The 19,051-nt window shown below is 38.7% G+C and overlaps 1 protein-coding gene across 1 annotated transcript in view; it reads right to left on the bottom strand.

Moving 5' to 3' along the window:
- The window catches only part of ACER3 (alkaline ceramidase 3), a 200,511-nt gene that overhangs the window by 61,203 nt on the left and 120,257 nt on the right, over positions 1-19,051 (bottom strand). The window contains exons 4-6 of the mRNA XM_081238778.1: positions 17,158-17,210; positions 14,655-14,736; positions 2,091-2,126 (exon numbers count right to left, since the gene is read on the bottom strand). Of these exons, the coding sequence (XP_081094904.1) occupies positions 2,091-2,126; positions 14,655-14,736; positions 17,158-17,210 (171 nt within the window). The remainder of the gene's footprint in view (positions 1-2,090; positions 2,127-14,654; positions 14,737-17,157; positions 17,211-19,051) is intronic.

Here is a 19,051-nt window from a genome sequence, read left to right as displayed (position 1 = left end):
TATTTCACTCACTTGTACATCTCCGTGCCTAGTACAGCACTGGGCATACTGAAGGCACTTAAAAAGTGTTCGCTGAATAACGAGGAAACCAAAGCTCAAAGAAGTTAAGTAACGTATCCAGAGTATACTGTGAATAAGCAGAGAGACTAGTTTGAATCCAGGTCTGCCTTACTTTGGATCTTGAAAGTCTGTGCTCTACTGCCTCTTTATTTCCAAATTCCAGGTCAGAATTTGGTAATGAGAAAGTACACAGTAAACGCCTGATGAATGAATGAATGAATGAATGTCTTACCTTCAGATTGCGTATCTACTTCACCCTAGCATTTCTTTACTTCTTCACTTCCCTATCCTGATTTTTTTTTTTTTTTTTTTTTTGGCACGCGGGCCTCTCACTGCTGTGGCCTCTCCCATTGCGGAGCACAGGCTCCGGACGTGCAGGCTCAGCGGCCATGGCTCCCGGGCCCAGCCGCTCCGCGGCACATGGGATCCTCCCAGACCAGGGCACGAACCCGTATCCCCTGCATTGGCAGGCGGACTCTCAACCACTGCGCCACCAGGGAAGCCCCCCATCCTGATTTTTAATCTCTAAGCCTAGGATATAAGCCGTAGCTATAAGTTTTTATCCTGCCTACCTTCCTATCAGCATACAGAGATAGATATCTATATATCTTCCCTATACACAGAGAAGAAAATATTTATTACTGGAAAAACACATGGAAATTGCAGCATGAAAAGCTATATGAATAGCTTGTTCCTTTTATTACATAAACACAGTGTCAAATAAGTCAAAAACACAAAACAGAAAACTGAATGGTAATAAACTTAGAAAACTTAACTCAAAATTTCCAAATTTTATTCTTTTGTGCTTATTATTTTTCTTTCTTATAAAGGCAAATAAGAAGTTTATAAAAACTGAAGTATTCTTCGCGTAAATAAACTTCATTTTTTACACTGTGTCAATAACTATTTCTAATAAAGGGGTAAATATATAATGACATCACTTCAAGCTATAATAAACAGGAAAGTGAGGATGCCCCACCCCCCACAATATCTACGTTAGTACATCTACTTTCAGCTGGCCTGTGGAAAAAAGCAAGGCACAGTAACGTGGATTTGGAATTTATTTCTTCAAGAAACAGATTTCAGGTGGTATTGTCTAGTTTAAGTTTAAAAGATTATAGTAACATTTACTTTTTTATATAAGCACAAAATATTCTAAAAGTACAAGGCCTCTAATCCTCCTGAAATGTGTGCTTGTTTGCGTGCTTAGTTATTTATCCTTTATCTATCTACCTATCTATCATATCTATCTATCTATCTATCTATCTATCTATCTATCTATCTATCTATCCGCTTTGTTAAAAGAAGGATGACAGGGGTCAAACAAATCTAGTTACAGCCCTGGCTCTGTCCCTTAATAACTGTGTAACTCTGGGACAAATTACCTAGTATCTCTGAGCTCATTTCCCTTAAAATGTAGACAGTAATTCATAATTTGTAGGACTGCTGGGGAGAGTAGAGTCTATGTAGTAATAAGCATAGTGACCAGACACATCACAGCACTCAATAAATAATAGCTCTCTTTATTTAGGGTCTGATACTTCATTTTACTCTGGTTTCATTCTAGGATGCACTTGTTAATATTTCTTATACCAAAGTTTCCTATGTTTGTTTCGCTCAATATAAATAACCGCCCACCTCAAAAAACTACTTAAAATATGTTAGACTGAACATTCCTTGAGCATTTTCCCCTTATCTTTTCTAGGAAATAATGTCATAAAAAAGACTGTTTACATGTGCATGTGTATAATGCTTCCTGGTTTTTTTTCTGCTTGTAAGAGCAATGTTGCACCTGCATGACTATCTACCAATAGCCAGTGTGGCCTGGGCATTGACTGTTCTTGGTATATTCCTATTTTGCTTACATGTGCTTCTGTAGGAACTTGTTTGTAATCTCTGTTTTAAACACTGTTCTTTCCTAAAACATCTACCATTTCATTTACAGAAGTTGTATATGCATATAATTTACTAGAAAAGGAAAACATAAGGCAGGTTAAATAATAAAATGTGTAATAATTTTTTAAAATTACCTGATGGAATACAGGCTCCTTTACCTTAAGGTAAACCTGAAAAATATTAAAAGAAATACATGTAAATGAAGTGCATCACAAAGGGGAAAGAAAACCTATTCCTGCCACTCTGAAAATCTCAAACGTCTCCCGCTTCCCTAGTCTTGCTTCTTAGATCTGACTCCAGCCATGTAAAACCAATCAGATTAGGTGGCATGCCACAAAAGGGCTGTTACCTACAGGTGGGTGTACCCCAGAGTTCACTTCATCATGGTAAACTAAATGTTTCAAAGCTGTTGTGGATTACTCTGGCCCCTTGGCCTCTGCATCAGCATCAAGGAGAGGCAGAGATGCATGGATAACTCATGAGGGCTGAAGAAGTTATGCGGACAATCCCTGCAGCAGATCTATTCTACAGCAGCAAGAACGCTGGACTTAAAGAGACAGGAGCTAAATTTCAAACTGCCACTTACTTGCTACATGCCTGAGCAAGTCACTTAACCAAAAGACTCATTTTTCCTTATCTGGATAATGGGAATAATAGTGGTGAGCAATAATAAGCCAAAATACGTGCAAGTGTCTAGCACATAATATGTGCTAATAGGTGAAAACATTTAAAACAAATTTCTTGTCCTTTCTTCTGCTTCTGAAAACCTCTAATTCATTCACCTAGATACATGAAAGTTACACAAACCCTAGTTTTAGGCTCCACTGTCATGTGGGTGATTAAGTTCAATGCCTACTTATTGCAAGCATTTATTGCCCTATAAGAGTACACCTTTAGGGACTCCCCTGGTGGCGCAGTGGTTGGGAGTCCGCCTGCCAGTGCAGGGGACATGGGTTCGAGCTGGGGTCCGGGAGGATCTCACATGCCGCGGAGCAGCTGGGCCAGAGTGCCAAAGCTGCTGAGCCTGCTCTACAGCCCGTGAGCCACAGCTGCTGGGACCCCTGCGCCTGGAGCCTGTGCTCTGCAGAGGGAGGGGCACCGCAGTGAGGGGTCCGCACGCAGCAGCAAATACCCAACGCAGCCAAAAATATATTAATTAATTAAAAAAACGAAAAACAGTACACCTTTAAAATGACATGGTAGAGAGGAGTCAAAATTTAAATCATAACCCTGAAATGACTCCCATCACTTGCAAGACGAAGTCCAAATTTCAAAGTCTTCCATAATCTTGCTCCGGCCTTTCTGCTTAGTCTTATTCCTCTCCTCTCGTCTCTTGCTCATCCTAGGCTCCAACAAATATGCTAGTTTCATGCTTCTGTATCTTTAAACATGCTGTGCTTTACTTTGTTCAGAAATTGCCCCCTGCTGGTAAACACTCATCTTTCCAGATTCAGCTCAAACTATACCTCTTTTTGGAAATCTTTTCTGACTCCTCTGCTAAGCAGAATCCATCACTCATCCTCTTTACCTGACTGTCCATACATAAACTTTACAGCATTTATTAGTTTGTTTCTCTCCCCTACAAGGCAATAATCTTTTTGACAGAAAGGACGGTTCTTATGTATCTCTACAGCCTCATTTAATGTAGTGCTGATCTCATAAATTTTATGTAATTTTATCATTTGTCTATAGAACTTCTTATTCCTGGAGGAAGTTCTCTCACCACAGCAAGAGCAGATTATTTCCTTGAAGCACCCATAGAGCTTTAATAGTAAGATGTGTAGGGGCTTCCCTAGTGGCGCAGTGGTTAAGAATCCACCTGCCAATGCAGGGGACACGGGTTCGAGCCCTGGTCTGGGAAGATCCCACATGCCATGGAGCAACTAAGCCCGTGAGCCACAACTACTGAGCCTGTGCTCTAGAGCCCGCGAGCCACAACTACTGAAGCCCTCATGCTTAGAGCCCGTGCTCTGCAACAAGCCACGATAACAAGAAGCCTGTGCACCGCAACGAACAGTAGCCCCAACTAACCACAAATAGAGAAAGCCCGTGCATAGCAACAAAGACCCAATACAGCCAAGAATTAAAAAAAAACAAATTAAAGGGCTTCCCTGGTGGCGCAGTGGTTGGGAGTCCACCTGCCGATGCGGGGGACAGGGGTTCGTGCCCCGGTCAGGGAAGATCCCACATGCCGCAGAGCGGCTGGGCCGGTGAGCCATGGCCGCTGAGCCTGTATGTCCGGAGCCTGTGCTCCGCAACGGGAGAGGCCACGGCAGTGAGAGGCCCACGTACCACAAAAAAAAAAAAAAATTAAGTAAGATGTGTAGGAACATTTATATAACTCTAAATTCAGTAAGGCAGAATGCTTTTAATCTCTGAAATTTGTTATTTCAAAATACGAATTTTCCTTCACATAATTTCAGATTCTCATTGTTACTAATAAAAGAAATGCAGAAGGGCATGCCTCTTAAAAGCATTTTTTAAGGCAAAAGAATTATGGAGTCCTTACTATGTGCCAGGTATTAATTCTTACAACTAATGTGAAATGTATGCTATTATTAATTTTACAGACGAGGAAAAATAAGTAGAGAGTTACCTCTCTCTTTAGTAACTTACCCAAAGTCCCACAGTTATTAAATAACAGTGTTGGTCAAAACTCAGATATGACTGACTCCCAAGCCTAAGTTTTCAGCCGCATCAGCTCTTAACTTACAAAGGTAAGTTGTCTTGACTCTACCACCAATTCTCCATATAAATTTGGTTGGTCAGGCAAGTCACTAAAACTCTCTGGACATTAGTCTCTTCTTTTATATAGTAACAAAACTTCTTTTCACCTCTGAAATTCTAGGATTCTTTCCTGATTAACAAGTATGTATGCAAAGGACTACGCAGGGCAATGTAGAAACATAAGGAAATACAATATCTTTGCTCTTTCAATCTCTTTTTCACCTTCTCAACTCACTGAAATCTAGCTTCTGCCTTCATCAATCTGCTGTGGACAGTATCCTCATTAAGGTTACTTGGTCTTTTTTATGGGTCAAACCTCAATTTCATTTTATTTAGCCTCTCAGAGGAAACTGGTACCCTTTCTAGAAACCTCTTTGTACTCTGTGACATCAAGCTCTCCTGGTTTTCCTACACCTCTGATTACCTCCTTTGTTGGCTCTACCTCTTTCACTTGACCCTCAGAGTGGTCAATGTTCCAAGGTACACCATGGTGACTATAGTTAATAATACTGAATACTGGAAATTTACTGAAAGAGTAGATTTCAGGTGATTTCTTCACACACACAGGAAACAGTTACTATGTGACATGTTAATTAGCTTGACTGTAGTAATATTTTCACTATGTATATGTATATTAAATCATCATGTGGTACACGTTACATGTATAAATTTAAATTTTTATTTAAAATGTTGATTCTTGGGCTTCCCTGGTGGCACAGTGGTTGAGAGTCCGCCTGCCGATACAGGGGACACGGGTTCATGCCCCGGTCCGGGAAGATCCCACATGCCGTGGAGCGGCTGGGCCCGTGAGCCATGGCTGCTGAGCCTGCGCGTCCGGAGCCTGTGTTCCGCAACGGGAGAGGCCACAACAGTGAGAAGCCCATGTATCACAAAAAAAAAAAAAAAAGTTGATTCTTATTGAATTCCTTAGACATTACAAAATGAGATATTCTCATTTTATCTCTTTTTAAATTTTATTTTTTTATAAGTAGATCCCTGTTGGTTACCCACCTTAAAAACAGCAGTGTGTACATGTCAATCCCAAACTCCCAATCTATCCCTCCCCCTTAAAAAGAATTTGCATACTGACAGGTTTTAAATGTCAAACAGACAAATCAATTGTAACTTTTAGGGTATAATATAATAAATGTATATTCTTTTGTTTTTACTGAGGAAAAAAAAAGCCCAGTGTTACAAAGGGTTGTAATTTTTTTAACATATTTTTTGGAGTATAATTGCTTTACAATGTTGTGTTAGTTTCTGCTGTATAACAAAGTGAATCAGCTGTATGAATACATATATTCCCATAGCCCCTCCCTCTTGCGTCTCCCTCCCACCCTACCTTTCCCACCCCTCTAGGTGGTCACAAAGCACCGAGCTGATCTCCCTGTGCTATGCAGCTGCTTCCCATTAGCTATCTATTTTACATTTGGTAGTGTATATATGTCAGTGCTACTCTCTCACTTTGTCCCAGCCTACCCTTCCCCCTCCCCGTGTCCTCAAGTCTATTCTCTACGCCTGTGTCTTTCTGTCCTGCCCCTAGGTTCATCAGAACAATTTTTTTTTTTAGATTCCATACGTATGTATTAGCATATGGTATTTGTTTTTCTCTTTCTGATTTACTTCACTCTGTAAGACAGACTCTAGGTCCATCCACCTCACTACAAATAACTCAATTTCGTTTCTTTTTATGGCTGAGTAATATTTCATTGTACATATGTGCCACATCTTCTTTATCCATTCATCTGTCAATGGACACTTAGGTTGCTTTCATGTCCTGGCTATTGTAAATAGTTGCAATGAACACCTGTGGTACATGACTTTTTGAATTATGGTTTTCTCAGGGTATATGCCCAGTAGTGGGATTGCTGGGTCATATGATAGTTCTATTTGTAGTTTTTTAAGGAACCTCCATACTGTTCTCCATAGTGGCTGTATCAATTTACATTCCCATCAACAGTGCAAGAGGATTCCCTTTTCTCCACACCCTCTCCAGCATTTACTGTTTGTAGATTTCTTGATGATGCCAATTCTGACCCGTGTGAGGTGACACCTCATTGTGGTTTTGATTTGCATTTCTCTAATGATTAGTAATGTTGAGCATCCTTTCAATCTGTGTATCTTCTTCAGAGAAATGTCTACTTAGAATTTCTGCCCATTTTTGGATTGGGTTGTTTTTTTGATATTGAGCTGCATGAGCTGCCTGTATACTTTGGAGATTAATCCTTTGACAGTTGCTTCATTTGCAAATATTTTCTTCCATTCTGAGGGTTGTCTTTTTGCCTTATCGTTTCCTTTGCTGTGCAAAAGCTTTTAAGTTTCATGAGGTCCCATTTGTTTATTTTTGTTTTTATTTCCATTTCTCTAGGAGGTGGGTCAAACAGGATCTTGCTGTCATTTATGTCAAATAGTGTTCTGCCTAGGTTTTCCTCTAAGAGTTTGATAGTGTCTGGCCTTACATTTAGATCTTTAATCCATTTTGAGTTTATTTTTGTGTATGGTGTTAGGGAGTGTTCTAATTTCATTCTTTTACATGTAGCTGTCCAGTTTTCCCAGCACCACTATTGAAGAGGTTTTTTTCCCCTCGATTGTATATTCTTGCCTCCTTTATCAAAGATAAGGTGACCATATGTGCGTAGGCTTATCTCTGGGCTTTCTATCCTGTTCCATTGATCTATATTTCTGTTTTTGTGCCAGTACCACACTGTCTTGATTACTGTAACTTGGTAGTATAGTCTTAAGTCAGGGAGCCTGATTGCTCCAGCTCTCTTTTTCTTTCTCATGATTGCTTTGGCTATTTGGGGTCTTTTGTCTTTCCAAACAAATTGTGAAATTTTTTGTTCTAGTTCTGTGAAAAATGCCATTGGTAGTTTGATAGGGATTGCATTAAATCTGTAGATTGTTTTGGGTAGTAGAGTCATTTTCACAATGTTGATTCTTCCAATCCAAGAACATGGTGTACCTCTCCATCAGTTTGTATCATCTTTAATTTCTTTCATCAGTTCCTTATAGTTTTCTTCACAGATCCTTTGTCTCCTTAGGTAGGTTTATTCCTATGTATTTTATTCTTATTTTTTGCAATGGTAAACGGGAGTGTTTCCTTAATTTCTCTTTCAGATTTTTCATCATTAGTGAATATGAATTCAAGAGATTTCTGTGCATAAATTTTGTATCCTGCTACTTTAGCAAATTCATTGATTAGCTCTAGTAGTTTTCTGGTAGCATCTTTAGGATTCTCTATGTGTAGTATCATGTCATCTGCAAACAGTGACAGCTTTACTTCTTCTTTTCTGATTTGGATTCCCTTTATTTCTTTTTCTTCTCTGATTGCTGTGGCTAACACTTTAAAAACTATGTTGAATAACAGCTGTGAGAGCAGGCAAACTTGTCTTGTTCCTGATCTTAGAGGAAGTGGTTTCAGTTTTCACCGAGAATGATGTTGGCTGTGGGTCTGTCATATATGGCCTTTATTATGCGGAGGTAAGTTCCCTCTATGCCTACTTTCTGGAGAGTTTTTATCATAAATGTGTGTTGAATTTTGTTGAAAGCTTTTTCTGCATCTATTCAGATGACCATATGGTTTTTCTTCTTCAATTTGTTAATATGGTGTATCACATTGATTTATTTGCATATATTTAAGAATCCTTGCATTCCTGGGATAAACCCCACTTGATCATGGTGTATGATCCTTTTAATGTGCTGTTGGATTCTGTTTGCTAGTATTTTGTTGAGGATTTTTGCATCTATGCTCATCAGTGATATTGGCCTGTAGTTTTCTTTTTTTGTGACATCTTTGTCTCATTTTGGTATCTGGGTGATGGTGGCCTTGTAGAATGAGTTTGGGAGTATTCCTCCCTCTGCTATACTTTGGAAAAGTTTGAGGATAGGTGTTAGCTCTTCTCTAAATGTATGATAGAACTTTTCTATGAAGCCTTCTGGTCCTGGGCTTTTGTTTGTTGGAATATTTTTAATCACAGTTTCAATTTCACTGCTTGGATTTGTCTGTTTATATTTTCTATTTCATCCTGGTTCAGTCTCAGAAGGTTGTGCTTTTCTAAGAATTTTTCCATTTCTTCCAGGTTGTCCATTTTATTGGCATATAGTTGCTTGTAGTTATCTCTCATGATCCTTTGTACTACTGCAGTGTCAGTTGTTACTTCTCCTTTTTCTTCTAATTCTGTTGATTTGAGTCTTCTCCCTTTTGCTCTTGATGAGTCTGGCTAATGGTTTATCAATTTTGTTCATCTTCTCAAAGAACCAGCGTTTATAGTTTTATTGATCTTTGCTATTGTGTTCTTCATTCTTTTTCATTTATTTCTGATCTGATCTTTATGATTTCTTTCCTTCTGCTAACTTTGGAGTTTTTTTGTTCTTGTTCCTCTAATTGCTTTAGGTGTAAGGGTAGGTTGTTTATTTGAGATTTCTCTTGTTTCTTGAGGTACAATTATATTGCTATAAACTTCCCTCTCAGAACTGCTTTTGCTGCATCCCATAGGTTTTGGGTCATCGCGTTTTCATTGTCATTTGTTTCTAGGTATTTTTTGTTTTCCTCTTTGATTTCTTCAGTGATCTCTTGGTTATTAAGTAGCGTATTGTTTAGCCTCCATGTGTTTGTATTTTTTACAGTTTTTTTCCTGTAATTATTATCTAGTCTCATAGCTTTGTGGTTGGAAAAGGCACTTGATACGATTTCAATTTTCTTAAATTTACCAAGGCTTTATTTGTGACCCAAGATATGATCTATCCTGGAGAATGTTCCATGAGCACTTGAAAAGAAAGTGTATTCTGTTGTTTTTGGATGGAATGTCCTATAAATATCAATTAAGACCATCTTGTTTAATGTATCATTTAAAGCTTGTGTTTCCTTATTAATCTTCTGTCTGGATGATCTGTCCATTGGTGAAAGTGGGGTGTTAAAGTCCCCTACTATGTGTTAGTTAATTTCCCCTTTTATGGCTGTTAGTATTTGCCTTATGTATTGAGGTGCTCCTATGTTGGGTGCATAAATATTTACAATTGTTATATCTTCTTGGACTGCTCCTTTGATTGTTATGCAGTGTCCTTCTTTGTCTCTTGTAATAGTCTTTGTTTTAAAGTCTATTTTGCCTGATATGAGAATTACTACTCCAGCATTCGATTTCCATTTGCATGGAATATCTTTTTCCATCCCCTCACTTTCAGTCTGTATGTGTCCCTAGGTCTGAAGTGGGTCTCTTGTAGACAGCATGTATATGGGTCTTGTTTTTGTATCCATTCAGCCAGCCTATGTCTTTTGGTTGGAGCATTTAATCCATTTACATTTAAGGTAGTTATTAATATGTATGTTCCTATTACCATTTTCTTAATTGTTTTGGGTTATTGTAGGTCTTTTCCTTCTCTTGTGTTTCCTGCCTAGAGAAGTTCCTTTAGCATTTGTTGTAAAGCTGGTTTGGTGGTGCTGAATTCTCTTAGCTTTCGCTTCTTTGTAAGGTTTTAATTTCTCCATCGAATCTGAATGAGATCCTTGCTGGGTAATCTTGGTTGTAGGTTTTTCCCTTTCATCACTTTACATATGTCCTGCCACTCTCTTCTGGCTTGCAGAGTTTCTGCTGAAAGATCAGTTGTTAACCTTATGGAGATTCCCTTGTATGTTATTTGTTGCTTTTCCCTTGCTGCTTTTAATATTTTTTTCTTTGTGTTTAATTTTTGATAGTTTGATTAATATGTGTCTTGGCGTGTTTCTCCTTGGATTTATCCTGTATGGAACTCTCTGTGCTTCCTGGACTTGACTATTTCCTTTCCCATATTGGGGAAGTTTCCAACTATAATCTCTTCAAATATTTTCTCAGTCCCTTTTTTTTCTCTTCTTCTTCTGGGACCCCTATAATTCGAATGTTGGAGCGTTTAATGTTGTCCTAGAGGTCTCTGAGACTCTCCTCAATTCTTTTCATTCTTTTTCATTTATTCTGCTCTGTGGTAGTTATTTCCATTATTTTATCTTCCAGGTCACTTATCCGTTCTTCTGCCTCAGTTAGTCTGCTATTGATTCCTTCTAAAGAATTTTTAATTTCATTTATTGTGTTGTTCATCATTGTTTGTTTGCTCTTTTAGTTCTTCTAGGTCATTGTTAAACATATCTTGTATTTTCTCCATTCTACTTCCAAGATTTTGGGTCATCTTTACTATCATTATTCTGAATTCTTTTTCAAGTAGACTGACTATTTCCTCTTCATTTGTTTGGTTTGGTGGGTTTTTACCTTGCTCCTTCCTCTGCTGCATATTTCTCTGTCTTCTCATTTTGCTTAATGTACTGTGTTTGGGGTCTCCTTTTCCCAGGCTGCAGGTTCGTAGTTCCTGTTGTTTTTGATGTCTGCCCTCAGTGGGTGAGGTTGGTTCAGTAGCTTGTGTAGGCTTCCTGGTGGAGTGGACAGATAGATGCCTGTGTTCTGGTGGATGAGGCTGGATCTTTCCTTTCTGGTGGGCAGGACCATGTCCAGTGGTGTTTTCTGAGGTGTCTGTGAACTTAGTATGATTTTAGGCAGCCTCTCTGCTAACGGGTGGGGTTGTGTGCTTGTCTTGCTAGTTGTTTGGCATCGGGCGTCCAGCACCAGAGCTTGCCGGCCGTTGGGTAAACCTGGGTCTTAGCGTTGAGACGGAGATCTCTGGGAGAGTTCTCGCTGACTGATACTACATGGGGCTGGGAGGTGTCTGGTGATCCAACGTCCTGATCTCAGCTTTCCCACCTCAGAGGCTCAGGCCTGACACCAGGCCAAAGCACCAAGACCCTGTCAGCAACACAGCTCAGAAGAAAAGGAAGGAAAAAAGAAAGAGAAAATAATAATAAAAAAATTAAAAAATTATTAAAATAAAAAATAATTATTAAAATAAAAAGATTAAAAAAAAGAAGAGAGCAATGAAACCAATAAACAAATCTACAATTATAACAAGTGCTAAAAACTACACTAAGATAAACATAAAAATCAGAAACAAGTCAGTTGCAGACAGCAAACCCTAAGTCTACAGGTGCTCCCAAAGTCCATCGCTTCAATTTTGGGACAATTCATTGTCTAGTCAGGTATTCCACAGATTCAGTACATCAAGTTGATTGTGGGGATTTAATCCGCTGCTCCTGAGGCTGCTGGGAGAGATTTCCCTTTCTCTTCTTTGTTCGCACAGCTCCTGGGGTTCAGCTTTGGTTTTGGCCCCACCTCTGCATATGGCTCACCCTCAGGCATCTGTTCCCACCCAGACATGAGAGGGTTAAACCAGCAGCTGATTAGGGGCCTCTTGCTCACTCATGCCACGGGGAGGGAGGGGTATGGTAGTTATCATTGGAATGCGGGGTGAGCCTGCAGTGGCAGAGGCCAGCATGACACAGCAACAGCCTGAGGCACACTGTGTGTTGGGACCCTGGCAGTGGCTCCTGGGGGTGGTGGTGCATGTGGATACTGACCTGTACGTTTCATGCCCGTCTCTGGTGTCTGAGCTAATAGCTGTGGCTCGCACCATCTCTGGACCTCGCTTAGTCAGTGCTCTGCCTTCTGTGTGCAGACAGGGAAGATCCTCTCCCCTGGGGCAGCCCGAAACAATGGTCTCTTGCCTCTTACGCAGGTCCAGACTTTTTCCCAGACTCCCTCCCTCCTAGCTGTGGCACACTAGCCCCCATCAGGCTGTGTTCACGCAGCCAACCCCAGTCCTCTCCCTGGGATCTGACCTCCAAAGCTGGAGCCTCAGCTCCCAGTCCCCACCTGCCCCAGCGGGTGAGCAGACAAGCTCTGAGTGAGTGCTGGTTGGCACCAATTCTCTGTGTGGGAATCTCTCCACTTTGCCCTCTGCACCCCTGTTGCTGTGCTCTCCTCCATGGCTCCGAAGCTTCCCCCCTGCCCACCCAAATAAGGGGCTTCCTAATGAGTGGAAACTTTTCCTCCTTCACAGCTTCCTCCCAGAGGTGCAGGTCCCGTCCCTATTCTTTTGTCTCTGTTTTTTCTTTTGTCCTACCCAGGTACATGGGAATTTTCTTGGCTTTTGGGAAGTCTGAGGTCTCCTGCCAGCGTTCAGTAGGTGTTCTGTAGGAGTTGTTCCACATGTCAACGTATTTTTTTTTTTTTTTTTTTGTGGTACGCGGGCCTCTCATTGTTGTGGCCTCTCCCGTTGCAGAGCACAGGCTCCGGATGTGCAGGCTCAGCAGCCATGGCTCACGGGCCCAGCCACTTCGTGGCATGTGGGATCTTCCCAGACCGGGGCACAAACCTGTGTCCCCTACATTGACAGGCGGACTCTCAACCACTGCACCACCAGGGAAGCCCTGTCGATGTATTTTTGATGTATTTGTGGGGAGGAATGTGATCTCCACATCTTACTCCTCCACCATCTTAAAGGTCCCCCCCAAGGGTTGTATCTTTGGTCATCATAATGGTCTATGCTATCTCTGTGCCAGTTCATCTATTCCCACATTTCTGGTACTACTTATAACCTGACAACTACCAAATCCACATCTTTAGCCCAACCTACTTGTTAAGCCTCAGATATCATTAATGTCAGGCACCTCAATCTCAGCACATTCCAAAGTGAACTTATCTACCCCTACCCCGTGACACAAACCTACTCATTATCTTTCCTGCAAAATCTGCTCATGTTCCAAGTTGCCTGTCTTGGTTAAGGACTTACTACGTACTCTGAGGACCAGGCCATAAACTGAGGAATCATTGTAGACAATTCCTTCTTTTTACTCCATTTCTACCCCTTTCTATTTAGTGGGTCACAAGTACCATGGATTACTTATAACAGTTAATTTTACTTCAGTCTGAGTCTCATATCTTGCCTAAGCAAATGCAAAAATCCCTAGGTCTAGGCTCATACTCCTCTAATCCATCATCCATAATTATGTCTTTCTAAAACATGTATGTATTGATGTTTTTCCTCTATTTTAAACCAATTAATGACTCCATGTTACCTTGAGGATAAAAATCCAAATTTAAACATGGTATATAAGAGTCTTCATAATCTGATATTTGTCTGATTCACTATACTTGTTCACTCCTCACCACTTAACTTTGATCCAGTCATATTAAATCTCTCCCAATTCCACTGGCAGTGATGATTTAATGAGAAAATAAATGTAAAGTACTCAGTAGAGTATCTGGCACACACTAAGCACTTAAAAACGACAGTTCACTATGTGTTCCAAGATTCTAGGCCTGTGGACAACATAATGGTCTATTTAGAAGTGCTTCATAACACTCTTACCCAGGGGCCTGGTGAACTCCTAATCAATTAAAACCCAGCTCAAGTACACCTCTCTGCAGCTTTCTTTGACCCACTCAAGCAATTCATTAATCCTCATTTATCTCATCATCATATAACTGGTTTTTACCTGTATGACTGCAATTATCATCTTTCGATCCAATTCTTTGTTTACATGTTTAAGTTCCCTACTAGAATGCAGTCCTCAAGCATAGTGACTGCTTCTTAGTCATCTTTGTATTTTCTACTGCCTGATATGGTAGATTTATGATAAAAGCTTGTTGAAATTAATATCTCTTAATACAAAATGTAATTCACTTGAGGAAAAAAGCACTAGGGTAGGATCAGAAGTGATTGGCTATCTCAACCTATTTGGAAAAGGTTAACCATTAAAAGAGTCACACTAGGCCCTACGGAGCAGAGCCAATTTCTTTTTTAACAAATAGGAGGTAATATGTGAATCCATGAAGAAAAGTTAATTGTTTTCCATTGCTACTAAATATTTGCCTTTTGACTTTTTCCCCTTCTGTTAAAAAAAAAAAAAAAACCCAGATTTTTTAAAAAGTTGTTTCAACTTTTTGTTGAGAAATAACACCTAAACAGGAAACAAAGGGGCAATATCTATAAGTAAGTTTTGTGTAGCAATATTTCAGTTTGAACAGCGTGAAGCAAATACTAGAAGCAAGATACCAAACTCCATAAATGGCTAGTTTACTTGCTTAATCTGTTAGAAATAAAATATGACTTACTGTGGTTACTATTAAACTGAACAGAACTAAAGTAAAAAGCAGATGGTAGTTCACAGAGTTCTTTGTCTTGAAACATTCAAACCTTAAAAAGAAAAAAGAGAGAGAAAGAAACTTGTTTTAGAATATATAACTAGGAAAACAAATAGAACACTATTTTACCACTTGTATACTTGCCCCTGGGTCTAGTGATGCCCATCATTTCCTCTCAACCACATACTCATCTTAGAGAACCCACACTGCCTACAGCCTCCAAGAGGCTATGGGGACCAGGAGTAGATGCCTGACTTAAACTGGGCCAGTGAGAGGCTCTCTTCTGAAAATTTGGAGTTTGGGAGCCAGAGACTGAATCAAGTGTAGAGAATCAAAGTATAAAGCCGCGTGGACTCAAGGTCTGATGCTTATATTTGGGCAACTAACTTGAAGTAGATGAGTGAGCAGAGAAGTGATCTGCAGGAAGAGAAAAAAAAAGCAGATACAAAGACTTGAAGCCATGTGAAGAGGAAGGAATAGAGAAAAGAGGGAGGGAGAGAGAAGTTGCCCTTCCAGTTCTGGTGAGCTGGACTTCCTGCTATGCCATATAATTCCCTCGTGTCCTTACAGTAAATAAATCTCTCCTAAATCAACTGGCTTGAGTAGGTTTCCACATCTTGGAACTAATGATCCCTGACTAACACACACTGTCACAGAAAATATCACTCTATTACAATTGTCTCTTTGCTTATCTGTCTCCCCAACCAGACTGTGAATTTTTTGTGTGCAAGGATAAAATCTTTTTTTCATATACCTAGTCACTAGGAAAGTCTGACACAGGAAACATTCAGTGAATAAGTAAATATGAACATATATTTCGCTATCAGCTAAGTATCCAACCTCTGAACCTATGTTTTGTATAAGCAGCAGGAGAGTTCTCTCAGTTTACTAATTATTAGGAATTGGACCCAACTCCTATTTCCCTATCTGTAAAGAAAAGTGGCTGGAAAGTAATGGCGATCACATATTGAAAAGAATCAGATAACCATCACGTAAAGGATTCAGAGAAGTCTTACTAGCACTAAGCCCTCTTTTACCTTTAAATTCTCTGACTTGATGACATTTTGTGTGTGTGCATGTTGTGCTTGATGGTTTTACCATATTGCTTCATTTAATGAGACACATAACCAGACTATTTGAGAGGGATGTTTTTGGAACAAAACATTAACTGAGGTAAGAAAGCAGTCATCTTCTGCTTTCTGCTCTCCCTTTCTTGTAGTACTTGTCTGGGTACTTTTTAAGTATCTGCTCTCAGCTTTGTCTCATGCAGGTACAGGTACATCAGGACATTAGCATATCAATGCTCGCTGTTACTTTATTTTTCTTTTAATAAATATAGTTTTGACAGAAAAGATAGATCAGTAACAATGTCAAGGAGAGCAAAGACCTTAGTCTCAGTCTTGAGGACAGCTTTCAGCAAATGGTACATGGGATTTCCTTGTTTTTGATCTTGTTTTCTAACTGCCAAAATCTGCTTGTCACAGATGCAGACTGTGATGGGCTGATGACTTATTAAGAAGAGTCACCTGAAAATATTTTTCTAGATCAGGGGTGGCAAACCACAGTGCAAGAACCAATTTCTCAACCTAAGCCTGTTTTTATAAATAAAATTTACTGGAAGACAGTCACACCCATTGGTTTACATATTATCTATGGCTGTTTTCACACTACAACAGCAGAGTTGAAGAGTTGCAACAGAGACCACAGGCCCAGAGAGCCTAAAATAATTACTGTCTGGCCCTTTACAGAAGAAGTTTCTGATGAGCTCTTTTAAATAATATATTTTTTCAAACTATTTTTATTTTTACGTATCTTTAGAAGATATTCTTGAGCTAGCAATGATGATCCTGTTGAAAAGAATCAGAGAACCATCACATAAGAGGTTCAGAGAAGTCTCAAGAATTAACACTAGAAAACAGAAGGTATATTTTAAAAGTTAAGTTTATTAAACTTGTAGTTCAATTTCCACTGTGACACTTACTAACTGCATGACCTTAAGCAAGTCACCTAAGCATAAGCTCTGCTTATATTCTTAGATAAAATGGGGACAATACCTATTTATCTTGCACAACTGTGAGAATTTAGAGAAGATTTTGTGTGCTGCCCAGCACAATTACAGGTACAAAGTAGAGAAATGTTATTATGGCATAATATATAAAATCTTTACCTAAATTTTTATATATCCATAACTCAAGGAAAGGCAAATTGTGTAAGTAAGTTAATCTTACTTAATTTAAGTAAGATTCTATCTAAATTGGCTATAAGGTTTTGAGATCAAACAAGTTCATAAACAATATTATTATAACTTCCCAGAAATTATACTCTACATCGAGATCACAAAAGTTACAATCTTCTACACTGTTACCATCTCCCAATAATACCACTGGATTAGTTATATTACATAATTCCCTATGAAGTAAACATGAATTTAAAAATATTATCAAGCATATGAATTTTAAACATAAATACTTACATGCAGTATACAAATATACAACAGCTGTAAATCATTGGGAGTTCATCCAATAGCTGTAAGAAACAAAGGTAAGAGAACTTGAATATTGTAGAGCTGCAATTATTATGTGAATCCAAAATAAAACATCAGAATGATTAAGATGGTCACCTCTTATTATCTGATATCTTTTACTAATTCTCATAGATTTATCATCATCTAATTTATTCTCAGTGTGTACATTTAGTTTATTGTTTTTGAACAAAGAAGCTTACCCACCCATCTGTTCTAATCTACACACCTAAGTAGGATGCCTGACTCACTGGTCAGCTTGGATCATTCAGTATCATAAACCATAACATGCCTCTAGGAAAGAATGATGTCCACCATCTACAGGTGATAGGTCCTATCAGTATTCTTTTGCATTTTCCCCCCATCCTATAGCACCTAAGATAAATAAAATGTTCAGTCATATACATAAAAAGAGATAGTAATGGTTGGGGAAGTCAGTTAATCTAAGTGATGTCTAAGTATGTCTCTGAAAAATAATAATATTATTAGCAATAATAACAGCTATAGCTATTACATATTAAACTACAAGCTGGACACTAAGTGTCCAGCTAAGTGTTGTGATAGGGTATTTCTAATACTTAAACCAATCCTATAGAATTTATTCACTAGATATGCATTTGATGAAATCTTTAATAATATATCTACTATGTGCCAGGCAACATGTTAGGGGTTGAGGATACGACAAAAACAACACATAATCACTGCCCTCAGGGAATTCACAGTCTAGTGAGGTAGAGGGAATGAAAAACATGTGATTAAATACACAGTAAAGATTCCAAAAAAGGGGGCACAAAGAAGCCAGAAAAGGTGGTGGCAGGAAATGAAATGATGGCAGAGAAAGGCATTCTAGGAAGAAGGAAGAGAATTTATGCAAAGTGATATATTCTAGTAAATTACTGGAATAATGAAAATGACAGCATTTGTGCAAGGTCTTATGATTAAATGTTTCACATTTATTATTTCATTTAATTTTCACAATTCTAAGATAGGAACTATTATCTATGTTCCAAGATGAGAACACTAAGGCTTAGAAGGTTTAAGTAACTTTTTTTCCCCACATCTTTATTGGAGTATAATTGCCTTACAACGTTGTGTTAATTTCTGCTGTACAACAAAGTGAATCAGCTATATGTATACATATATCCCCATATTCCCTCCCTCTTGAGCCTCTGAAGATCACAAGCTAATATGCAACAGAGCAAGATTTTGAACGGACTCCTCTATATTATGTTGCCTCCAAAACCATTCATTTGAATCACCTTTAAATGTTCAAAAAAACTGATATAATATCATGACTTACTGCAGGTAAATCTACCACCAGTTTTATGATATACAGAAGATTCCTTTATTTAAAGTTTTGAACCAGGATCTACTGACTTTACATTAAACACCTTTAGATGGGTCTTTTGTGTTTCCACATAAATTTTCAAATTTTTTGTTCCAGTTCTGTGAAAAATGCCACTGGTAATTTGATAGGGATTGCACTGAATCTATAGATTACCTTGGGTAGTACGGTCATTTCTAACAATATTGTTTCTTCCAATCCAAGAACATGGTATATCTTTCCATCTGTTCGTGTCATCGTTAGTTTCTTTCATCAGCATCTTATAGTTTTTGGAGTACAGGTCTTTTGCCTCCTTAGGTAGGTTTATTCCTATTATTTTATTCTTTTTGATGAGATGGTAAATGGGATTGTCTCCTTAATTTCTCTTTTTGATACTTCATTGTTAGTGTATAGAAATGCAACAGATTTCTGTTTATTTACTTTGTATCCTTCAACTTTACCAAATTCACTGATGAGCTCTAACAGTTTTCTGATGTTGCTTTAGGATTTTCTATGTATAAT

Source organism: Mesoplodon bidens (assembly GCF_964165515.1).
Source record: "Mesoplodon bidens genome assembly, chromosome: 7".
Taxonomy (NCBI): Eukaryota; Metazoa; Chordata; class Mammalia; order Artiodactyla; family Ziphiidae; genus Mesoplodon; species Mesoplodon bidens.
Note: the sequence above shows the minus strand (reverse complement) of the source record. Positions and strands in the feature narration are given on the sequence as shown.